A 26,307-nucleotide genomic window follows, 5' to 3' on the forward strand; every position below is an offset into this window, starting at 1 on the left:
CTCCTATAACAGGAGGATGAACAAAAAGATTTAGAAATTAAATGACAAAGTGGTGAGAGGGATGGTAATGGAATAGCAAAGAGAAAATATGGGCACTCAGAAGGTATATATGGGAATAGTGGAATCACTGGGCAAGAACACACTGTCAGCTGGGGTGGCTCAGTGGTGCAGCAGTAGAGTTGCTGCCTACTGCACCAGAGATCCGGTTTCAATCCTGACTACGGGTGCTGTCTGTATAGAGTTTGTACGTTCTCCCTGTGACCACATGGGTTTTCTCTGGGTGCTCTGCTTTCCTCCCACACTACAAAGACATACAGGTTTGTAGGTAAATTCACTTCTGTAAAAATTGAAAAGAATCCCTATTGCATGGGATAGTGCTAGTGGATAGGGTGATCACTGGTCGGCACTGACTTGGTGGGCCGAAGGGCCTGATTACACACTGTATCACTAAAGCCTAATGTAAGTCTAAAATCTAAAGCTAATTGATAGATTGGGGAGAACTAGTGGATGTGATGTAATTAGATTTTCAGAAAGTTTTCAATGAAATCCCACACAAGGTTAGAGCTCATGGAATACACAACAAAATAGAGAGAGTACAGAGGAGATTTACTAGAATGTTGCCTGGGTTTCAGCAACTAAATTACAGAGAAAGGTTGAATAAGCTAGGTCTTTATTCTTTGGAGCGCAGAAGGTTAAGGGGGGACTTGATAGAGGTCTTTAAAATGATGAGAGGGATAGACAGTTGACGTGGATCAGCTTTTCCCATTGAGAGTAGGGAAGATTCAAACAAGAGGACATGATTTGAGAATTAAGGGACAGAAATTTAGGGGTAACATGAGGGGGGACTTCTTTACTCAGAGAGTGGTAGCTGTGTGGAATGAGCTTCCAGTGGAAGTGGTGGAGGCAGGTTCAATTTTATCATTTAAAAATAAATTGGATAGGTATATGGATGGGAAAAGAATGGAGGGTTATGGTCTAAGTGCAGGTAGATGGGACTAGGGGAAACTAAGTGTTCGGCACGGACTTGTAGGGACGAGATGGCCTGTTTCCATGCTGTAATTGTTATATGGTTATATGGTTATATATGCTTGAGATTCACTGAATAACTATAGTGAACACAGCTGGACAAGCACATTTGCACACTGCAGTGTAGAACAGTGACGTGTGGTGAGGTCAATGGCTGGGGAGGCACTGGCTTCTACCCCATCCTAACTTAGTTGTGTGTGTGTGTGTGTTAGTCGTGTGTGTGTGTGTGTGTGTGTGTGTGTGTGTGTGTGTGTGTGTGTGTGTGTGTGTGTGTGTGTGTGTGTGTGTGTGTGTGTGTGTGTGTGTAGTTTTCTGTGCGTGGTGTATGTGTCTGGGAGGGAAGGAGAGAAAGAAGCGAGGGAGGGACGGAGAGAAAGAAGCGAGGGAGGGAAGGAGAGAAAGAAGGGAGGGAGGGAAGGAGAGAAAGAACGGAGGGAGGGAAGGAGAGAAAGAAGGGAGGGAAGGAAGGAGAGAAAGAAGGGAGGGAAGGAGAGAAAGAAGGGAGGGAGGGAAGGAGAGAAAGAAGGGAGGGAGGGAAGGAAGAAAGAAGGGAGGGAAGGAGAGAAGGGAAAAGAGAGAGAGGAAGGAGGGAAGGAAGGAGAGAAGAAAGGGAGGGAAGATGGGAAGGGAGGGAGGGAATGGAAGGAGAGAAGGGAGGGGGAGGGCCGGCGGCGGGTGTGGATGCCGGGGTCCCGATCCGAGAGTAGATTACTCCAGCGTGGGGCCCAATTAGGAGCTCTCAGCGGCCCAGAGCCTCCAAATCGGCCGCTACAAATCAAAGAATCAATCCACCAGTCAGCGCCGCCCGTGGCTGGAAAGTCAGCGCCACCGCTGCTGAAGCTAGCTAACGTGGAGAGAGAGTGAGGCAGCGTCAATTACATGTGCTGAGCCTACGTAATTGACGCTCACTCTTCCAACACAGGGCTCAAGACACGCCCCCTTGTGAGGCAGATGTGATCGCTGACTCCCCTGGAGCTTTTTCATTGCAGTTTTGTGTGAGACCAGCGAGCACAAATTTAATATATTTATATGCAAAATAAGTTACCTGGACTATGGAAGGCAAGGACATGTAATGAAGGGGTTTACAAACATTACATTGCTGACATACATAGAGATAGTAACAGGCACACGCTTATTGCCCGTGCTCCATGCAGTTTCTGAGGGGTTGCGCAATCAGAGGGGAGGCTCAGCTCATTGCTGCCTCACCGCTCCTCTCTGCCTTTATTTGCAGCGGAGCTGCGCAAATTTGGTGATTTTTATTATAAAAATTGATTGGATTCATATACAAATGACATTTATAACAGATCAGTGGAAAAATCCTTATATTTATTTTATTTTATTATTATTTTTCTTTTCTTTTCTTAACAGCTATTTTCATTGGGAGAATGACAGGTGAGCCTCTGCCTCCCCTGACCACACGTCCCTGGTGTAGAAGTAAGGAATGCATTCAAAATTGGATGCAGATGCATCTGATCTCTTACAATGGCCACTGAAACCTGGGAGGTTCTGTAATTATCCAGGCTGAGGGACCAGATACATTGCATTCATTGTAACATGGTTGGCTACAAGGGACCACTAGCTTTCAGTACAAAGTGAAGATCGCTTATTTATTATACATAATATTAAAGTTTCAATTACTTAATAGCATTGTTTTTAAGGAAACTGTTATTTGATTCAGGTTTTTTTAAATCGGCTATTTTAACCTTTGCTAAATGTCACTGAACACCAGAGTGAAATGGCCTTGCAAAGACCAGAGTTCAACAGGATGGCCACAATGGTGCAGCCTCAAGCCTACTGGGAGGGGTACAACTGGAGAAGGGTGGCACGGTTGTGAGGTCTATTGCAGGGTACGTGCTTGACGAGTGGGCCACGACCTGCAGGATTCAACATATTACCTCACACTTTTGCAGATTATGACCAAAGGTGGAAAGGTCAGACAGAGAGGAGGCTGGAGAAGTAAAGTGACCGATGGCTGGAAGCTCAGGGTCATACTCGTGGTCCAAACAGAGCTGTTAAACAATATATGTACAGGAAGGAACTGCAGATGCTGGTTTAAATGCTGTAGTAACTCTGCGGGACAGGTAGTATCTCCGGAGAGAAGGAATGGGTCACGTTTTGGGTTGAGACCCTTCTTCAGATTTATATGCAGAATATAGATGTCCAATCTGCATATGGTCTTCTCGTCAGCTACAATGGGACATTTTGGTGCAATATTGAATGTATGTTACTTATCAGGAAGTAACATCGAGGAACTCAATGAAGAATCATTCAGTGTTATTTTGTACTGAGGGAAACAGAACAATGCCTGCTTTGTAATCTGTATAAATAAAAAGGTCTGTAAATTTACATAAAGTGTAATCTGTTAAAATAAAGAGTTTCAGTAACTTTTTTACAATGGATTTTTAATTGTGACGTGACTTGTTATGGGAAAATACAGCTAGTTTTATTTAGATTGATCCATGTATCAACTTGGCAGCATGAGTAATTACAACTCTTTAATTTATTTATGTATTTATTTTTTATATTATAATATATCTCTAATTTATTAATGAGGGAATTATTACTTTTGCTTTACAAGTCAGAATAATAATGTGTCTGATTGTACTTGCTATTATTTATGCAAAGAAGATGCAGAAGTTTCAGTTGGGTTGAAGTGCAAGTATGTGGTTAAAATTATATTTACAATCTCAAACATTCAAGTTGAATGTCTGCTCCACTATTTACTTCAGGTAAATATATCTTGCAGTTGAAGTGAATGGAGAAACATTGCTATTGTATTTGTGAGGCAGATGCCAATTAAATTCATGATAAATGAAACATTTTGCTTCCCTCTAGACATGTTTTGAATGAAGTTTAAGTACGTATTATTGCCAAATATATTTTATGGGATTTAAAAAATAATTAATGTAAGTATAGTCTCATTCCTTTAGGGTATTAATTTTTTGGAGATTTCAGAATTATCAATTTTTTTGAACTTTTCCTTTCCTTCTCTTAACTGAATTGCTTTATTTCTCTATTTTCTTTGTCTGATAGGTCTTCAAATCACCTAATCTACTTGATACTCCATGATCAATTCTTGCAATATTAATTTGTAAGCACCTCAATCCAATTGAATGTGGGGAGACACATGTGCTGCCTTCTCCCCCACTCACATCCCACGCATCCAGTTGCTCTTGCTGATTTTCAGTGGCCTTACTTAAAAATTAAGCACCTTAATTTGAAGGCTCAAGCCTTGCTGCTGGCTATTACATCTGGGTTACCTGCTTCGGAAAAATTGGTCAATGATTCAATGTAATTCATAACTGTATTTGTAAATGTATAAATGTTTTGCTCGTAACCTGTTGAGTTAAAGAGTTGCATTTTCAAGAAAAATGATTCCGAAACATTTTCCCTCTATTCACTTACAAATAGGCGATACAAGTTGCCTTTAAAATGAATTGCCGTATCATGTTTACTGATACCACAACTAAAATGACAGCCTTTCTTAAATAACATTTACTGCAAAGATTTGGCACCCTCAAGCAAAATCAAATCAATTATTTCATTGCTGAACCATAAAGGAACTTGAAAAAGGCATGATTCATATTTGAAGGGGCCACGATGTCAGGATAATGGGATTGTTGATTACAAAGAAAAGTCTGAGAGAGGAACTTGTCAGAGTTGGCAAAATGCTCGCTAGTTCATGCGGTACTTTAATTGTGGGTTAGCGGCAGAGCAATCAATCCAGCTCCACTGATTTCCTTAGTGGCGTGTGCGATACAACTGTTTAAGCAGAACTTGGACTAGACTAGTCTTTCATCACCAAATCAATGAAAGTGCTCAGTACACAACACTGCCACTGGAAAGAAAAATGATTGCTCCCGGCACAATTTGGATGAAATAAAAGTTCGTCATCAATTTGACAAATGACAATCTGGCCAAGTCACTTTGTGTTCTTGCAGCCATTTGTCATCTAGAGAAAAAAACATGAAAGGGCAGGTTGTCAAGCTGAGCCATAATGATAAGAGCCCTTTGGTTACTGTGGTCCTGCTATTGAAATCAAAACAATAAGAACTATGAGGTACACTGACAATGCAATCAGGTTGTAATGATGAGGCCATTGACAAGTACACCCTTGCGGATCTGGAATTAGCCAGAGATGTTTCTTGTGGATAGAATTAATGCAGGGCTGCCAACATTGGGTGAGCGTTGGGAGTGAGAAATTGCGAGAGACCAAGCCTGAGGGAGTATAGCGACCGGGGGCAGGGGGGGAGGGGTGCGGGTGGGGGAGGGGGGGGGGGGGGGGGGGGGGGGGGGGGGGGGGGGGGGGGGAGGGGGGGGGGGGGGGGGGGGTGTGCCCCTCCCCATTGATACGGAACATTTGCATTTTTCAGCTTGAAATTGTGCAATATGGTGCATACTGTAGCGAGTCTATTAACGTACACTTGAATGCAATATATATGCTTTAATTTGGATTGGAGCGTTTTCGAAAGGGGGGAGGCTGTGCGATCACTGATCACTGGCCTTGGGGGTACCCGGTGAGAAAGTGGAGCAACCGAGTGGGGAGAGGGTGTGGAAGAAGGGTGTCCCCCCTCCCAGGGTAGGAACATTTTGAAATTTGATGTATTAAAATCATGTTTTAGTGCACTGTAGAAGTATGATTTCAATGTTTTTTATATGAAGTATTTTTAAGAGGTAACTTTCTAAGGGGTAACTTTATCCACACAAAGGGTGATGGGTGTATGGAACAAGCTGCCAGAGGAGGTAGTTGAGGCAGGGACCATCCCAACATTTAAGAAAAAATTAGACTGATACATGGATAGGACAGGTATGGAGGTAGGGACCAAAAGCAGGTGGCGTAGCTGGGACATGTTGGCGAGTGTGGGCAAGTTGCACCAAAGGGCCTGTTTTCACACTGTATCACTCTATGACTACATCATACCTCCACCATGCATGAATGCTTCAAAATCAAGTGATCGAGTTTTATTGCCATATACTCAAGCATAGAAACATAGAAAATAGGTGCAGGAATAGGCCATTTGGCCCTTCGAGCCAGCACTGCCATTCAATATGATCATGGCTATTCATCAAAAATCAGTACCTCTTTCCTGTTTTTTCTCCCATATCCCTTGATGTCGTTAGCTCCAAGAACTAAATGTAACTCTCTCTTGAAAACATCCAGTGAATTGGCCTGCACTGCCGTCTGTGGCAGATTATTCCACAGATTCACAACTCTCTGGGTGAAGAAAGTTTGTTCTCATCTCAGTCCTAACTGCCCCCCCCTTTATTCTTAAACTGTGACCCATGGTTCTGAATGCCCCCAACATCGGGAACATTTTTCCTGCAGTTAGTGTGAAAATCTAGCAGGCAAGCAGGATGCTTTCACCAACCACCCCCATTTGAAGTCCACTATCTTCCCCCTCTCTCCCCTCTCACTCTCTCCCCTTCCCTCTCTCTTCTCTCCCCCTCTCTCTCTCTCTCCTCTCTCTTCCCCTCTCTCCCCCTCTCTCTCCCTCTCTCTTCCCCCCACCTCACCCTCCATCTCTCTTGTCCCCTCTCTCACTCTCTCTCCTCTCTCTCCCACTACCTCTCTCGACCCTCACCTTTCCCTAACTATCTTCCCCCCCTCTCTCTCTCTCCCCCTCTCTCTCTCTCTCTCTCTCCCGTCCTCTCTCTCTATCTCCCTCTCTCCCCTCTCTTTCCTCCTAACTCTCTCCCCCTCTCTCTCTCTCTCCCCCCTCTCTCTCGCCCCCCCCCCTCTCTCTCTCTTTCTCTCTCTCCCTCTCTCCACACTCTCTCCTCACTCTGTCTCTCCTCTCCCCTCTCTCTTTCTCTCGCTCTCTCTCTCTCTCTCTCTCCCCCCTCTCTCTCCCCCATTTCTCCCTCCCACCTCACTCTCCCCCTGGTGCTCTCTCCCCTCTCTCTTTCTCCTCTGTCTCTATCTCCTATTTCTCTTTCCTCCCCCCATCTCTCTCTCTTTCCCCCTCTCTTTTGCCACCCCTCTTTCCCATTCTCTCCTACCCTCTCCTTCCTCTCTCTCTTCCCTCTCTCTTCCCCCCTCTCCCCCCCCCCACCCACCCCACCCCCTACTCTCTCCCCCCTCTCCCTCTTCTCTCTCTCCATTCACGCCCCATCTGTCTCTCCCCTCTCTCTCATCTCACCCCCTATCTTTCTCTCCACTGTCTCCCTGTCTCCTTCCCCTCTATCTCTCTCTCCACCTCCCTTTGAGAGTCTGTTCCATCGGCACAGAGACTCTCGCGGCAGCGGCACAACGCCTCCGACGTCCCGGGACACTCGCACTGTCCGGAGTGCTCCATGGCCGGAGCTGCAGCGTCAGCCCCACAAACACTCGATAGCGCCGCAAACACTCGCCAGTCCCGGCTCCCCGCATCTGTTCCCGCTGCTGGTTCTGCTCCCATCCCTCCTTCAGCCCCGGCTCTCCAACACCCACGGACCGTGCAGTTTATCCGAGTTTTTAAATTTTCGTTGAGTACAACATTTCTCACCACTGAGCGTGAGAAATTTCTGATCAGCGTGAGGGCGTGAGAATTTGCTTGAGGGCGTGAGCCTCACGCTCAAAGCGTGAGAGTTAGTAGCCCTGATTAATGTTATAATTTATTTCATTAAACATGGAAGATGTTGGAGGTGAGCAGCTTTTAAGGAAGTATAGAGGAAAGGGAAGTCATGGGAGTAGTGTATGGGGTTTATTTGTGGGACAGGGTTCAAAATGACAAGATGACGACCCAACTGTTGAACAGCACCTTTATTCCTGCCCTCCACCTGAAAACACAAGGCCTCACATTTTGTTATTTCTAATTCTCCCCTCTCCCAAGCTTATTGCATTGTTAAAGACTTACAAATTCATTTCCTCTTTGGCCAATGGCCACCATAGTGTTAATTTGGCCACACCTCGAACATCTGGCAGTGAAGTGCCGTCCCTTCTACCTCCCAAGGGAATTCACCTCCGTTATCATGACCGCGGTCTACATCCCACCCCAGGCAGACGTCCGTCTGGCACTGGAGGAGCTGCACGCCGTGGTCAACAAACACCAGACGTCTTACCCCGAGGCATTTACCACCATTGCTGGGGACTTCAATAAGGCGAACCTCAAGAAATCACTCCCCAACTTCCACCAACATGTCTCCTGCTGCACCAGAGGACCTAACACCCTCGACCACTGCTACACCACCATCAAGAATGCCTATCGTTCTATCCCTCGCCCTCACTTCGGTAAGTCCGACCATACCGCGGTGCTGCTTCTTCCTGCCTACAGGCAGCAATTAAAGAGCGCACCCCCAGAAGTGAGGACAGTACAGAGCTGGTCGGGGGGGGGGGGGGGGGGGGGGGGGGGGGGGGGAGAAGAACAACTCCAGGACTGTTTGGAGTCTGTAGACTGGGCAATGTTCAAGGACTCGGCAACGGACTTGAACGAATACGCCACAGTCGTTACAGACTTCATAAAGAAATGTGTGGAGGACTGCATCCCTACAAAAACCTTCCGAGTGTTTCCCAATCAGAAACCTTGGATGAACTTTGAGATCCGCACTCTCCTGAAGTCCAGACACAGGGCATTCACCTCCAATGATACAGTGGCCTACATGAAGTCCAGATACGACCTTGGTAAGGCCATCAAAAAGGCCAAAAGGGACTTCTGCTCCAAACTGGAGGACAAGACAGATGTTCGGCAGCTGTGGCGGGGCCTGAATGCAATCACCTCCTACAAGGCGAAACCAGGAGGCAGCTCGAATGTCGGTGAAACATCACTCCCTGACGAGCTCAATGCGTTTTACGCACGCTTTGACAGGGAGAATACTGATGTGCCTTCCCGATCCCCCATTCGCTGTGATGGCATTTCAGTCTCAGTCACAGAGGCCGATGTCAGGAAATCCTTCAGAGGGGTGAACCCCCGAAAAGCACCTGGTCCTGATGGTATACCCGGTCGTGTTCTAAAAACCTGTGCGGACCAACTGGCGGGAGTTTTTACGGACATTTTCAACCTCTCACTTCTGAGGTCTGAGGTCCCCACCTGCTTTAAAAGGGCATCAATTATACCGGTGCCCAAGAAGAGTAAGGTGATGTGCCTCAATGACTATCGACCAGTGGCACTAACACCGGTGGTGATGAAGTGCTTTGAGAGGTTGATCATGGAGCAAATCAACTCCTACCTCGACAAAAACCTGGACCCACTGCAGTTCGCTTACCGCCACAACAGATCAACGGTGGATGTGATCTCGCTGGCCCTCCACTCCGCAATGGACCACTTGGACAACAAAAACTCATATGTCAGGCTGTTATTGATTGATTACAGCTCGGCATTTAACACAATCAACCCCTCCAAACTGGTTACCAAACTCGCAGAACTGGGTCTCTGCGCATCCCTCTGCAATTGGATCCTCGACTTCCTCATTCACAGACCACAGACTGTTTGTATTGGTGGAAATGTGTCAGCCTCGATAACAATCAGCACGGGAGCACCTCAAGGCTGCGTGCTCAGCCCCCCACTGTACTCACTCTATACCCATGACTGCGTAGTCAACCACAGTGCGAACTCCATCATCAAGTTCGCTGACGACACCACTATTGTGGGGCGTATCACTGATGGGGATGAGTCGGAGTACAGAAGAGAGATCGAGCAACTGTCCATATGGTGCCAGCGCAATAACCTGGCCCTCAACACCAGCAAAACCAAGGAACTGATTGTGGACTTTGGAAGGAGTAGGAGGGGGACCCACAGCCCCATTTATATCAACGGGTCAATGGTTGAAAGGGTCAAGAATTCCTGGGCGTGCACATCTCTGAAGATCTTTCCTGGTCTGAGAACACTAACGCAATTATCAAAAAAGGTCATCAGTGCCTCTCCTTCCTGAGAAGATTACGGAGAGTCGGATTGTCAAGGAAGACTCTCTCTAACTTCTACAGGTGCACAGTCGAGAGCATGCTGACCGGTTGCATCGTGGCTTGATTCGGCAATTTGAGCGCCCTGGAGAGGAAAAGACTACAAAAAGTAGTAAACACTGCCCAGTCCATCATCGGCTCTGACCTTCCTTCCATCGAGGGGATTTATCGCAGTCGCTGCCTCAAAAAGGCTGGCAGTATCATCAAAGACCCACACCATCCTGGCCACACACTCATCTCCCTGCTACCTTCAGGCAGAAGGTACAGGAGCCTGAAGACTGCAACAACCAGGTTCAGGAATAGCTACTTCCCCACAGCCATCAGGCTATTAAACCTGGCTCGGACAAAACTCTGATTATTAACAACCACTTTCTGTTATTTGCACTTTATCAGTTTATTGATTCATGTGTGTATATATTTATATCATGGTATATGGACACATTTATCTGTTTTGTAGTAAATGCCTACTATTTTCTGTGTGCTTAAGCAAAGCAAGAATTTAATTGTCCTATACATGGACACATGACAATAAACTCACTTGAACTTGAACTTGAGAAATAAAGGCCAAGACAAAATGAACTATCCAAACCAGATTTATGAATCAAAGCACGCTAAACTGTGCAGGCAACCAGCTCATCTCCCCAGTGCCTTTACCTTACTCCAGTAGATGCAGCACACTATCATATATTTATCACACATCCTGATGTCCTCCAGAGATGCTGCTTGACCCGCTGAATTAATCCAGCACTTTGCATTCCAACTTTCATGTCATCTGCAGACATACCATTTCTTTCATTCACATCCAAGTCAATAATGTCACAAGTAACAAGGCCCAACATTGATCCTGCAGAATACCACTGGCCACAGATTTTCAATCAAAAAACATCCTTTTACCATAACTTTCTACCTTCCTATGACCAAGCTAACTTTGGATCCAATGAATCACCTTGCCTTGGATCCCATGGGTGTCTACCTTCTGATACAGCCGACCATGCAACTTGATCCCACCATGTGATCACCCACAACGTGATCCCACCACGAATCACATCTTCCCATCTCCACTCCTTTCCGCCTTCCGCAGAGACCGCTCCCTCCGCAACGCCTTGGTTCACTCAACCCTTCCCTCCCAAACCACTCCCTCCCCTGCAACTGCACAAAATGCACCACCTGTCCCTAAACCTTCTCCCTCGCCTCCATCCAGGGACCCCAGCAGTCCTTCCAAGTGAAACAGAGATTCACATGCGCCACCTCTAACCTCATCCACAGCATACGGTGTTCCCGGTGTCCTGTGCATGGATGGGCGAGACCAAACGGAGACACGGAGACGGCTTCACTGAATATTTCCACTCAGTCCACCAAGGCCTACTGGATTTCCCAGTTGCTAACCATTTCAAATCCCTTTCTCATTCCCACACTGGTCTTTCTGTCCTGGGCCTCCTCCATTCCCAGAGTGAGGCAACATGCAAACTAGAAGAACAACACTTCATATTCAGCTTGGACAGCAAAGTCTCACTGTCACATTTTGTTAGAAAGATGGCATCTCTGACACTGCTGCTCCCTTCCCTCAGTATTATACCCAAGAAGCAGGCCTGACTTGTACTCATGTATATGGAGTCTGGGCACCAAAGTTCCCAATGATTAAGACAAGAGCTTGCCATACAGATATTAAAGAAGGAACCGGGAGGGATTACAATCAATATTTATATTCATATTCAATTACATTAATTCCCGGGATGGCGAGACTGACATATGATGAAAGAATGGACCGACGAGGCTTATATTCACTGGGGTTGAAAAAGATGAGAGGGTGATCTTATAGAAACATATACAGGAAAATTGTTCCCGATGTTGGGGGTATCCAGAACCAGGGGTCACAGTTTAAGAATAAGGAGTTAGGCCGTTTAGGACTGAGATGAGGAAAAACTTTTTCATCCAGAGAGTTGTGAATCTGTGGAATTCTCTGCCACAGAAGGCAGTGGAGGCCAATTCACTGGATGTTTTCAAGAGAGAGTTAGATATAGTTCTTAGGGCTAACGGAATCAAGGGATATGGGGAGAAAGCAGGAATGGAGTACTGATTTTGGATGATCGGCCATGATCATATTGAATGGCGGTGCTGGCACGAAAGGCTGAATGGCCTACTCCTGCACCTATTTTCTATGTTTCTATATACATCGGCAAGACAAAACGTAGACTGGCTCAGTCTACCTGGACCTACTTGATCTCCCAGTTGCAAACACTGTAATTCCCTCTCCCATTCCCACACTGACCTTTCTGTCCTGGGCCTCCTCCATTGTCATAGTAAGACCAAATGCAAATTGGAGGAACAGCATCTTATATTTTGCTTGGGCAGTTTACAACCCAGCGGTATGAATATTGATTTGGCCAACTTCAATTAATCCTTGCATCCCCTCTCTCTCCATCCCTCCCCCATGCAAGCCGCTGTATTACATTCAATGTCGTCTCGTTCAGAATCATTGTCTGTAACTCTTTTTCACCTAGCCCGCAGCTAATGGCCTGTTTCCTTTATCATTATTATTTTTTTGCATATCTTTCATTCATTTGTTCCATATCTCTCTATATCACTGTCTATATCTCTCGTTTATCTGACTCTCAGTCTGAAGAAGGGTCTCGACCCAAAACGTCACCTATTACTTTTTTCCAGAGATGCTATCTGACCCGCTGAGTTACTCAGCTTTTTGTGTCTATTTACAATTAAGCACAGTTGAACAAACTACAATCAATAGATATCAGCCAACACTTTCAGCTTTGCTTCACAAAAGCTTCATGGAAAAAAATAGTCTAAGCAGCAGTAAAGGAGGAAAATACATCAGTGACAATGAAGGCCTGGTAATAAAATTGATGGTGTATGTAATGGAGGAAGCTTCAGGTGGTGGTGCTTGGTCACAGAGGGAAAGAGGTAAGGGCAAAATAGAATTTCTGAAAGTACTGTACTCATTGAATATGGCATTGGATGTTCAGGTTAGAGGTAAAGTGGTACATGAATCCACAACATTCCAACTTAGAAAGTCGCAGGGCTGCACAGTGGCTCAGATGGTAGAGCTGCTACCTCACAGCGCCAGAGACCCAGGTTCTATGCTGACATCTGGTGTGGTCTGCATGTAATTTGCACATTGTCCTTGCGTTTCCTCCAGATGCTCTGATTTCCTCCCACTTCCCAAAGATGTGCAGGTTTGTACATTAATTGACTTCTGCAAATTGTCCCCAAGGTGTAGGGAGTGGATTCAAATGTGGGATAATATAGAACTAGTGTGATCGATGGTCAAAGGTCGAAAAATACAACATGGACCTGGTGGGCCGAAGGCCTTGTGTCCATGTTGTAATTTTCAGTCAAAATGAAAGTGCCACTTTCATCATACTTGTATAATACCCTTCTAAATATAGAAATTCTATCGTCAGATGCAATTAGAAGAGAATGGGAAGAGGAATTAGGCCTAAGAAATTTCCAAAGACAGATGGGAGAAACATCTCTTATATATACATAATTGTTCGATTAATGTTAGACACATTTTAATCCAATTCAAAATACTACAAATACGCAAAGACTAAACTTAATAAGATTTTTTCAGATGTATCTCCTATTTGTGAGAAATGTCTCCTTCAAGAAGCAACTATAACGCACTCCTTTGCCTCTTGCATAAAATGAGATAACTTTTGGAAAGGAATCTTTGAAATTTTCTCAAAAACAAAACTGGACAAAACTGGAACCCCCATACAGAACTGATTATTTACAGAACAGCAGAAGCCTGCCCTGAGCTATCAATATTTCAAAAATGTTTCCTTAATTATGACCTGATAATGAAGAAAAAAAACTTATACAGGTGCACAACCTTTTATCCGAAGATCCAAATAACGAAAACCTCCGAATAGCGACATTTTTTCGGTCCTTGAAGAAAGGTCCTTGAAAACGTTCACCGAGGGCGGCCCGCAGAGGTGACAGCGGAACCTCCAGTCGGTCCTCGAAGAAAGGGGAACTAAATCCCCATTCATAAAAGAGGTGAGGGTATATTGCGCGGGAGGGTTAATAATTGACAATATGCTGCTACCTGCCAGCTGAGTTAAAAAGTTCCCACGGTAGACTCACGATACACAGTGTATCGTGAGTCTTGCGTGGGAACTTTTTAACTCAGCGTGCAGGCAGCAGTAGATTGTCGCTCCCTTCAGTTTCACCCCACCTACACCCCTCTGCTTCCCGGCCATGTGTGTGACCCCTTCCCTCCCCTCTCCTGCTCCCCGCTCATTGCACCGGCGCGGGGGCTTTGTACTGTCTTCACGTCGCGATCCTAGCAGCACAGTGCCAGTCACCAGAGACGTCAGGACCAACGGAACACCGACCCCCAGGCCCACTGCAAGCACGGAGATCCCAGATCAGCAACTCCAGCCCAGCCCCGTTCCAACTCCAGAGGAACACGCTCCCCGTATGGGCAGAAGCTGATGGTGTGCAAGGGGCGTCGTGTTCTTAGGGTCACGCAGCTCGGGCTGTGGGCGAACTGCCACTTGTCGCCATAGCGACCCATCGGGGAGCGGATTCCTCTGGAGTTGGAGGGGGAGGGGGGTATTGTGCTGTTTGATCGCCCCCTACTATCCCAGGGACAGGGAGACAGGACGTTCACCGAGGGTGGCCCGCAGAGGTGACAGCTGAACCTCCGGTCGGTCCTCGAAGAAAGGGGAACTAAATCCCCATCCATAAAAGAGAAGGTGAGGGTATATTGCGCGGGAGTGTTAATAATTGACAATATGCTGCTACCTGCCCGCTGAGTTAAAAAGTTCCCACGGTAGACACGATACACAGTGTATCGTGAGTCTTGCGTGGGAACTTTTTAACTCAGCATGCAGGCAGCAGCAGATTGTCGCTCCCTTCAGTTTCACCCCACCTACACCCCCTCTGCTTCCCGGCCATGTGTGTGACCCCATCCCTCCCCTCTCCAGCTCCCCGCCCATTGCACCGGCGCGGGGGCTTTGTACTGTCTTCACGTCGGCGATGGCAGCAGGGCCGTGCGAGTCACCGGAGACGTCAGGACCAATTGGACGTCGACCAACAGGCCCACCGCAAGCACGGAGAACCCAGAGACCCACAGCCAGCAGCAGCCCAGCCCAGCCCCGCACCAACTACAGAGGAACCTGGGTTGCGGATGACGGGGCGCAGCTCGGGGCGTCGTAGGGGCCCATCGGGGAGCGGGTTCCTGTTGGTCCTGTCGTCTCCGGCCACCTGCTATCCTCCGGGAACTGTACCGCCCTTGCAGGAGAGTGGGGTTGTTTGCAGTTGCAGAGGGAGGGGGCAAGGGCGGTACAGTTCCCAGTCTCAGCTCCAGTCCAGGGGGGTGGCCGGAGACGTCAGGACCAACGGGACAGCGACCCCCAGGCCCACTGCAAGCACGGAGATCCCAGAGACCCACAGCCAGCAGCAACTCCAGCCCAGCCCCGCTCCAACTCCAGAGGAACACGTAGGGGCAGAAGCTGATGGTGTGCAAGGTACGAATTGTTCTTGGGGTGGCGCAGCTCGGGCTGTGGGCAAACTGCCACTTGTCGCCGTAGCGGCCCATCGGGGAGCGGATTCCTCTGGAGTTGGAGGGGGAGGGGGGTATTGTGCTGTTTGATCGCTCCCTGCTATACCAGGGACAGGGAGACACCGCGGCTTTTTGGACTGGTGGGCAATCACTTCCAAAGTTCTGCCCACACAGTCAGTACACCTCTCCTACACTGCATTTCATACAAACATTTATCCTGCAAGAAAAAACGACATTGAAGACTCAAACTCGCGACCGAGTATCTGCCGGGATCAAGGCGCAAACTCGCGACCTTGCGGATATGAGCCAAACACTCTACCACTGAGCCAGCCATTAAAATCTACGCTAAAAAATTTCCATTCCGAAGACCAACAAATTCTGAATTACGAAAAGTGTCTGGTCCCAAGGCTTTCGGATAAAAGGTTGTGCACCTGTACTTACATTTTGGAAAAATACATCTGCCCCTACTCTTAAAATGTGAATTACAAACATATCTGAGACACTACATCTTGAAGATATGAGACTTGACTTAACAGGAAAATCAGAGCAATTTTCAAAGACATGGATTCCTTTCATTGATTCATTACAAGGATAGTATGGTGCAACACAACTTTGGAATTAAGCCGATTTACGGACTGGGTGATGGGTGGGGGAGAGAAATGAAGTAGGTATATCAACACTTTTTTTTTCTTTTTCCGTTTTTGCCTTTTTATTTCTTTACGTTTTTCCTATTTCTTTAACTTACTCACTCTTCAACTACACTCATTTGGTAGTTTAGGAGTTCTATTCTTACACATTCACTTTCTCTTTCATTTTCTTTCTTTCTTGCTCTTCTCTTTTTCTATTTCATCTTTGCTAAAAATTAAAAATTGAAGCTGTACAATAAATGTATTATGTCATATGCCGCGGTTTATACTTTTGTACACTGCTTCTAATAAAAACATTAAAAAAATAAAAAAATGAAAGTGCCACCAAATCAAACATGACTGACACTATCACTCTCTGATAGCATTTGCTATTCCCACAAGGACATAAGGAACAGGGGTAGAATTAGGCCATTTGGCCTGTCAATTCTACTCCGCCATTCAATCATGGCTGATCTATCTCTCCCTCCTAACCCCATTCACCTGCCTTCTCCCCACAACATCTGACACCTGTTCTAATTTCTGTACAAAGAAAAGATCCACCAGTTCTGCAATTAAGAAACCTGGTTCAATGAGAACAAAAAGAAATAGCTTACTACACTATTCGTCAAGATTACAGCCGTTCTAAATCACATTTTCCAATGCTACCTGCATATCCTTTGATGGCATTAATGCCCTGAAATTCCTCAATTTCTGATTTGAATGAATACAATGACTGATTCCTCGAGGATACTTGAACAGGGTTCACCTCACCTCATACTACTCACCTAACATTGAACCAACCCTGTGATCATTTTACAGCTCATTTTGCTGAAACAGATTCAGTGCTGAAATAACTTCAGTGAGAAATATGCTGTCTATATTTTCACAAAGAGACAAACTTAATGATTGTATTAAACCACTAAAAGGCAAATTCTGAATGTCGCCTTTTTGGTATGGAACTTTGTCAATTATTTCCTGCTGAACTGGAAGTAGCCTGATGCATTAATAGATACTGCTCTGAATGAGGAAATATAAATACTGAATTAAAAATGATTTTAGTCCCTTAATGATTCTGAAAAATAACTCCATAAAGGAGAAAATAATCAAAATTGAGTAAACATTAATGGGGCAATAATCAGTCTAACCGCATCACTGCCATCAAAGTATCAGTTTCGAGAAGGAGGTATAAAAGGTGAATTGTAACTAGGCATTAACCCTGCCCGAGTGGCAGGTGTAGTACCTGATGCGCATGTTGCAGCAGTTCCATGCGCTCCTGCAAGATCTGACCGTCATACTCCCGGCTCTGCCTCAGGACTTGACGTCGCCACTTCTCGACTGCCACTTTCAACTCTTCCTTTTGCTTTTCAGTCAGTGCTTCACTTACTTTGTTTCCAGGGCACTGCTGCAAGGTGTTGTACAGTGTGGCTTCCAGCTCTTGGATTTGCTGAGGAGTAGAATGTGCATGTTACAGGCAGAACCACTAACCCATTACAAGAAAACGACAAAGTAAAACATTAACCGTGTTTGGCAAATTGCAAGGCATTATTCCCGAGCTGCTAGGCACTGGATCAGACTTCGCTTAAGTGTCTGCCAGGCTCTGGTGAGGCATGAGCATCCAGAACAGTTTGTGCTACTTTGTGACGGGTCACAGCACAGGAGAAGCCCCATGGAATGTCAGCCTTTTGTTTGAAAGTTTACAGTCCTCTCGAGTTGTTATTAGCAACCAAATAGACACAGGTAGCTGGTGTTAGATAACAAAACTTGAAGCTTCTCAATTTATAACAAGCATATCCAATTCCACACTAGAGGCTGGAGCCCAGAATGCACCATTTCACCGATAACAAAAGCAGATTTGATGTAGGAAACCCATTCACCACAAGCACGTTTGAAACATTCGGCCCTGAAGCTTCTCAAATGGTCTCTGTGTTTCCACCAATGTTCCCATAGTAACTCAGTAAGAAGAGCGACAGCAAGAAAGCCTTGGCAACTGTTACTACGCCGACTGTCCACAAATCAAAAGTCCTTCTTTCAGCACAACGCTGCACATTAGCAAGAGATCAGATGCATCAGCTCTTGAGCAATGTATTTTTATTTTCTCATTAAGAGTGACACAGCCAGTTTATGTTTCAAAAATACTCGACTGTAAAGCCATGCACTTCTGATTTGTAATGATCTGAATCATTTTGTTAGATTAAAATAAATATGCAGATCATTTCATTTAATATATAGCAATATCAAGACTGTTGAATCAGGACGGTAGCTATGATGGAAGTATGTCTAACTGCATTTTACCGTGTTTGGTTAAGAGTTTCCAGACTAGGCATTCAAAAACATTCCTCACTGCGTCTGTGCGATGCTGAGACACAAGTTTAATCAGCAGGAATCACCATCGTTTTCCGAGCATATACAGCATTTCAAATGCGATGACAAACCTCATACCAGTTTTTGCACAGGATTCTGTCTCACCACGCACATCTGGTCGGAAGCAATAAAAAGCTAATACAGCATCAGTTCATTGTCTCTTTCAACTGATTTTCAGTTCCACATTGGAGTTAGTGGAATGAATATCCGAGGCAGAATACAGTGTTTCATTTTTTTAAGTTTAGTTTAGAGATACAGCACGGAAACAGGCCCACCGAATCCGTGCCGACCAGCGATCCCCGTACACTAACCTGCACACACTAGGGACAATTTACAATTTTACCAAGCCAATTAGCTTGTCTGAAGAAGTGTCTCGACCCGAAATGTCACTTATTCCTTTCCTCAATACAATACAATACCGTTTATTGTTATTTGAACCTCAAATGAAGTTCAAACGAAATTTGGTTTCTGCAGTCATACAACAAGAAAACAAATACCAAGGCACACAATTAACACAATTTACACAAACATCCATCTCAGTGAATGTTTTATTTTTGCCTCCTCACTGTGATGGAAGGCAAAGTCATTGTCTCTCCCCTGTTTCCATTCTTCTCCCGATGTTAAAGCCCCCGGTGGGCGATGGCAAGTCCCACGGCCGCTAAGGCTGCGCTGGACGATGCTGGGCCCCGCTCCGGGTCGCCTTTTTTAACCCCGCAATTTGGGTGGGAGAAGTTGCCGTTGAGGGAGCTCCGAAAAGCGGTCTCTCACCAGGGACCCATGAACTCCTGATGTCACCGTTCACTGGGTCTGCGGTTGGAGCCTCCAAAGCTCCAAAGTCGGTTCGCAACCGCGCGTCACCACAGCTCTCCACGCTCCGAAGCCGGCCAGCTCCACGGTGGTGGTTCCGCAGAATCCGCGACTGGAGCCCCCAGGTCGTTCTGGATGGAGGCCGCTCCACGGTGCTAGGCCCCAACGACAACGGAGACCCGACAGGGAAAAGGTTGGGTCCACCGTACAGGGGAGAGATTTAAAAGTTCCCCCCACATATACACAGCTAAAAACAATATATAAACTACAACCAAACTATATACTCAACAGGACAAAAATTTTAAAAAAGACAGACGGACTGCAGAGGCCACCGCCGTGAAAAGCTGCCATCTTGTAATTTGTAAATCTCAAGACATGCCGCCTGACTCGCTGAGTTACATGTCTATTTTTAGCTTACAATCCTGTATGTCTTTGTAGTGTGGGAAGAAACTGGAGCTCCCGGTAAAAACCCATGCAGGTCATGGGAAGAACGTACAAACTCCCTACAGACAGCACCTGTGGTCAGGATGGAACTCGGCTCTCTGGCATGTAAGGCAGCAACTCTACCGCTGCATCACCGTGCCACCCAGTGCTTTATAGCCTGTTCAGTATTTTACCAACAAAAAAAGAACAATCAGACAGATGTTTTCAGATGGGTTTAATAGTGTTGGCATTCGCCAAAATACATCAGTTCTAAATCTTTCAACTATCTGCATAAATGGGTACACTAACTGTAGTAAACGACAAAAATAGCAACATTTGCGAACTTGATTTCGACCCAGTCACCAAACCAAAGGTTGGATGTAATTTTTGTTAGAATATTTTCTTTCTTCCCAGTTCTGATGAAGGATCCCTGAAAGGTTAATTACTTCTCATTCTACAGACGTTGCTTGATCTGCTGAATGCCTCTGTTTTTCTGCTTTTATTTCAGATTTCTAGTATCAGCAACTTCTTTACTTTCTTCTTTGTTTACCTCTGGATTTAAAACCGAGGGATTCTGGATGAGAATACCATTACTCAGATCCTAGTGAAGCCACACAAAATCTTTCCAAACAGACAGTAAGCTACCCATCTCTCTGTTCAGTTGGTATGAAAGAAGTGTGCAGGAGATGAAGTTCTGGTGAAATTCCAGATTTCTGGCCTAATGTAAAGTGAGGATTGGCGTAGTGCGCATGTTGTTCCATTGTTTAAAAAGGGTTCTAAGAGTAAACCTAGCAATTATAGGCCTGTTAGTTTAACTTCAGTGGTGGGCAAATTAATGGAAAAGATACTTAGATATAATATATATAAGCATCTGGATAAACAGGGTCTGATTAGGAACAGTCAGCATGGATTTGTGCCGGAAGGTCATGTTTGACTAATCTTCTTGATTTTTTTGAAAAGGTTACTAGGGAAATTGACGAGGGTAAAGCAGTGGATGTTGTCTATATGGACTTTAGTAAGGCCTTTGACAAGGTTCCTCATGGAAGGTTGGTTAAGAAGGTTCAACTGTTGGGTATAAATGCAGGAGTAGCAAGATGGATTCAACAGTGGCTGAATGGGAGAAGCTAGAGGGTAATGGTGGATGGTTGTTTGTCGGGTTGGAGGCAGGTACTAGTGGGGTGCTTCAGGGATCGGTGTTGGGTCCTTTGTTGTTTGTCATGTGCATCAATGATCCAAATGAAGGGTGTGGTAAATTGGATTAGTAAGTATGCAGATGATACCAAGATAGGGGGTGTTGTGGATAATGAAGAGGATTTCCAAAGTCTACAGAGTGATTTAGGCCATTTGGAAGAATGGGCTGAAAGATGGCAGATGGAGTTTAATGCTGATAAATGTGAGGTGCTACACCTTGGCAGGACAAATCAAAATAGGACGTACATGGTAAATGGTAGGGAATTGAAGAATACAGTTGAACAGGGGGAGCTGGGAATAACCATGCATAGTTCCTTGAAGGTGGAATCTCATATAGATAGGGTGGTAAAGAAAGCTTTTGGAATGCTAGCCTTTATAAATCAGAGCATTGAGTATAGAAGCTGGGATGTAATGTTAAAATTGTACAAGGCATTGGTGAGACCAAATCTGGAGTATGGTGTACAATTTTGGTCGCCCAATTATAGGAAGGATGTCAACAAAATAGAGAGAGTACAGAGGAGATTTACTAGAATGTTGCCTGGGATTCAACAACTAAGTTACAGAGAAAGGTTGAATAAGTTAGGTCTTTATTCTCTGGAGCGCAGAAGGTTAAGGGGGGACTTGATAGAGGTCTTTAAAATGATGAGAGGAATAGACAGAGTTGATGTGGATCAGCTTTTCCCTTTGAGAATAGGGAAGATTCAAACAAGAGGATATGACTTCAGAATTAAGGGACAGAAGTTTAGGGGTAACATGAGGGGGAACTTCTTTACTCAGAGAGTGGTAACGGTGTGGAATGAGCTTCCAGTGGATGTGGTGGAGGCAGGTTCATTGGTATCATTTAAAAATAAATTGGATAGGCATATGGATGAGAAGGGAATGGAGGGTCATGGTATGAGTGCAGGGAGGTGGGACTAAGGGAAAAAAGTTGTTCGGCACGGACTTGTAGGGCCGAGATGGCCTGCTTCCGTGCTGTAATTGTTATATGGTTATATGGTAGAGCTGATGATACTGCATGTGATAAGGAAATGATAGATGTTGGCAATGTTGAATGTAACAGGATGTTCACAAGAATCTTCTACTCCCAACATTAACATTTAACTCTGTTTCATACTAGCTTCAATCTTCAGAAAAAGCCAGTATGTTGACACCTACACCATGGGATTCTGTTCTCACACTAACCAATGATGCTGTACGTTATTAAGAACCTTCTGGAAATAACATACATAATCCACTGGCTCTCTTTTATTCACAGTACATTTTTGCTTCAACAATCTCCAATAAATTGATCAAACACGATTTCCCTTTCACAAAACTATGTTGACTTTACCTCATAACCCCAAGTATTCTGCTGTAAAATCAGTATAAATAGGCTCTAGCATTTTCTCAGGTACACAAATATGCTGGAGAAACTCAGCAGGTGCAGCAGCATCTGTGGAGCGAAGGAAATAGGTGACGTTTCGGGCCGAAACCCTAGCATTTTCTCTATGGCAGACAGCTAAAAGCTCCTGGGTAGAGTCCAGGTAATAGTCCTCTAAACTAAAATGTCCCTTATTTGTTCCTGCTTTCCGTCTCCCTCCTTCTTTGATTGAAACAATTACATTTGTTATTATACCAATAAATCAAATTTTCCATGATTCTTGGGAAGTTAAACCCAACACATCAACTGCCTCACGAATCACTTCTTTCAGGACCGCTGGAGGAAGTCCATCAGTCCCTGGATATGGTCATCTACATCTCCACTAATACTAAAAAAAATACATTTTCCTTTATTAGATCTCCAATCTCATTTACTATTAGACCAATGCTAATTTTGGGAACTCACATTTAAATATCCATAAATATCCGCATCTGCACCCGGAATGAGGTGTTCCAAACCAGGGCATCGGATATGTCCTCATTCTTTAGGGAACGGGGGTTCCCCTTTTCTACTATAGATGAGGCTCTCACCAGGGTTTCTTCTATACCCCGTAATTCTGGTCTCACTCCCCATTGCCCCACTCGTAACAAGGGCAGAGTCCCCCTAGTTCTCGCCTTCCTGGTCAATTCGTCCCTTCCCATCCAAACCACCCCCTCTCTGGGCACTTACCCTTGTAACCACAAGAAATGCTACACTTGTCGCTTTACCTCTCCCCTTGACTCCATCCAAGGACCCAAGCAGTCTTTCAAGGTGCGGCCATCTATTGCATCCACTGCTCTAGGTGGCAGCTGCTCTACATCGGTGAGACCAAGCATAGGCTTGGAGATCGCTTCGTCCAACGCCTCCACTCGGTTCGCAATAACCAACCTGATTATCAGCACTTCAACTCCCCCTCCCATTCCGAATCCGACCTTTCTGTCCTGGGCCTCCTCCATGGCCAGAGTGATGCCCACCGTAAATTGGAGGAGCAGCACCTCATATTTCGCTTGGGTAGTTTACACCCCAGAACATTGACCTCCAATTTTAGGTAGTCCTTGCTTTCTCCTTCTTTCCCCTTCCATTCCCAGCTCTCCCACTGTCTCCTCCTCTTCCTTTCTTCTTCCCACTCCCTCCACCCCCCCATCAGTCTGAAGAAGAGTCTCGACCCGAAACGTCGCCTATTTCCTTCGCTCCATAGATGCTGCCTCACCCGCTGAGTTTCTCCAGCATTTTTATCTACTTTAAATATCCATAGAAACTCTTGTTACCCATTTCTTTGATATTTCCGGCCTTATTCGTTTTTTTGTCTTTTTTTCTATATTCTGTCCAATCTTCTGACGCTCAATAATATGCTTTCATTTTAAGTCTGATACTGTCTTCGAATTTTTGATTAACCACGTATGGTGGGTCCTCTGCTTGGAAAACATATTTCTCATTGCCATGCGTCTATTCTGTGTATCACAAAAAATCCAACTGACTTGATCCCGTAACAAAATTTGCCAATTAATTTTAGCTAGGTCTGCTTTCATGCCCTCATAATTGACTTCATTTAGACTAATATATTCTTCCCCTCAAACTGAATGAATATTTCAATCATGTTATGACTGCTGTAAAGTAATCCCATCTCATTGCACATTTCCACTTCAAATAAAGCCAGCTCTATGGTTTGCTTCAGGATTGATCTTAGAAACATAGAAAATAGGTGCAGGAGCAGGCCATTTGGCCCTTCGAGCCAGCACCGCCATTCATTGTGATCATGGCTGATCATCCACAATCATTAACCCGTGTCTGCCTTCTCCCCATACCCCTTGATTCCACTAGCCCCTATCTAGCTCTCTTTTAAATTCACCCAATGAATTGGCCTCCACTGCCTTCTGTGGCAGTGAATTCAACAAATTCACAACTCTCTGGGTGAAAAAGTTTTTTCTCATCTCAGTTTTAAATGGCCTCCCCTTTATTCTTAGACTGTGGCCCCTGGTTCTGGACTCCCCCAACATTGGGAACACTTTTGCTGCATCTAGCATGTCCAGTCCTTATATAATTTTATATTTTTCTATAAGATAGCCTCTCATCCTTCTAAATTCTAGTGAAAACAAGCACAGTTTTTCCAATCTTTCCTCATATAACAGTCCCGCCATCTCGGGGATTAACCTCGTGAACCTACACTGCACTGCCTCAATAGCAAGGATGTCCTTCCTCAAATTAGGAGACCAAAACGGCACACACTACTCCAGATGTGGTCTCACCAGGGCTCTGGAGAACTGCAGAAGGACGTCTTTACTCCTATACTCTCATTATGAACGCCAACATGCCATTAGCTTTCTTCACTGCCTGCTGTACCTGCATGTTTCCTCTTCTGAGGAACTAGCACAAAACCACTCCATGAACTCATTTAGGCCCCCTTTGTCCATATGTCCACAATCATTCAGGTCCCACTGAACATCATATTACTGTTTTTCTAACAAAATATTCCCTTGCTCGAACTCCTTCAATTGATTTTTCTTTTCTTGCTAAATTTTGAGAGATAAAGCCTAACTTCCCTCCTTCAGGTCAAGTCTGAAGAAATGCCTCGACCTAAAACGTCGCCTATTTCCTTCTCTCCAGAGATGCTGCCTGTCCCGCTGAGTTACTTCAGCATTTTGTGCCTGTCGTCAATGTTACAAATGTAGTTTTATTGTGAATGAAAAGTTTTCAGAAGGAGAAGTTTGTTTTCATCCCCAGTGCACAACAGCAAAGCATGTCAATTAGCATCATCGTTAAAATGGTGCTTACAGGCAACTTGATCATTAACATATTCTCACATGGACAATTTAAGAATTGTTGGTGTTAATAAGGGTTAATTTGTCAGGAACTGTTTCGCAAACATGACAGCCTCCACACTTCCTGCACATATCTGAGCTGAGAACCCCAAAGGGCCACCCTAATTGGACCTTGGACCTTGTGAGCATCAACCTCATGACGGTGGCTTGTGGTGATTAAGTCCATTCACCTCCTCGTCAAGTATACAGTATCATTTCTCTTGTTCTGGGCAGAGGGTGTAGGAGGAAAGGGGTGGAAGGCATTGGAAGCAGCCTATATTGTGCAGCGATTAAGGGGGTGGGTGAGGGGTCAAAGGTCAAGGGACCTCTAGGTGCGTTTCTTCCTCTCTGTTTAACTAATTTTTCTTTAGTTCAGAGATATAATGGAAACAGGCCATATTAATAAAGGAGACACAAAATGCGGGAGTAACTCAGCGGGACAGGCAGCACCTCTGGAGAGAAAGAATGGGTAACTTTTCGGGTCAAGACCCTTCTTCAGAATCGACCCTAAACGTCACTGAATTAACTTTTTTTAAATTAAGCTGGTGATAACAAAAGCTCTTGTTGGAATTGCTCAAACCACCCGGTCATTCCCTCCTTGCCATCTTGTTTCTTTAGTACCGGTATCACAAATAGCTGATGTATGATCATTCAGAAGATTGACAGAAAATCCTGGAATAACTCAGCGGGACAGGCAGCATCTCTGGACTTGACGTTGTGGGTTGAGACCTTTCTTCAGACTGGAGAAGAGTCTAAAGGAGGGTCCTTCTCTCCAGGGATGCTGCCTGTTCCGCTGTTACTCCAGCATTTTGTGCCTATCTTCAGTGAAAACCAGTATGTGCAGTTCCTTCCTGTGTATATGATCATTCAGGCTCTGCACTGTGAAATGCTGATTGCTATTGCTATTCCTACCATGTAGGCATGGTCCAGGGATTGTTTCCTGTAATCCAGCTCCTCCTCCAGGTAGCCCTTCTGCTTGCTAAACAGCTCCTAGTGAAAGAGAATATAACATTCAGCTTTTAACAAACAGCCTGAGTTATCTGAATCTGCCAAGTTTCATATTAAGAACTGCTGTAAATACTAAGCACGTCAGGCAGCAGATGTGAAAAGAAAAGTGCTTTATATCAATATCTCATCTAAGCTTGAAACAATTAAAACAAAATTAAGTTGCAGAGAAGGGGAAAGGATGGAGAGTCCAAAAGAAATATGATAGGATGGTTCGTGAATGAGAAGAAAGATGCTGCTGCCTGCGAGAGAATGTGTGGTGAAGGGTT

The 26,307-nt window shown here is 45.1% G+C and overlaps 1 protein-coding gene across 2 annotated transcripts in view; it reads right to left on the bottom strand.

The window, feature by feature from the left end:
- Positions 1 to 26,307, bottom strand: part of LOC129701614 (janus kinase and microtubule-interacting protein 1-like) — a 320,171-nt gene that overhangs the window by 12,072 nt on the left and 281,792 nt on the right. For both annotated transcript variants that reach the window (XM_055642935.1, XM_055642929.1), the window contains 2 exons: positions 25,946 to 26,023; positions 17,295 to 17,498 (listed from right to left, as the gene is read on the bottom strand). In XM_055642935.1, the coding sequence (XP_055498910.1) occupies positions 17,295 to 17,498; positions 25,946 to 26,023 (282 nt within the window). The remainder of the gene's footprint in view (positions 1 to 17,294; positions 17,499 to 25,945; positions 26,024 to 26,307) is intronic.

The sequence above is a fragment of the Leucoraja erinacea genome, chromosome 1 (assembly GCF_028641065.1).
Source record: "Leucoraja erinacea ecotype New England chromosome 1, Leri_hhj_1, whole genome shotgun sequence".
Lineage (NCBI taxonomy): Eukaryota > Metazoa > Chordata > Chondrichthyes > Rajiformes > Rajidae > Leucoraja > Leucoraja erinaceus.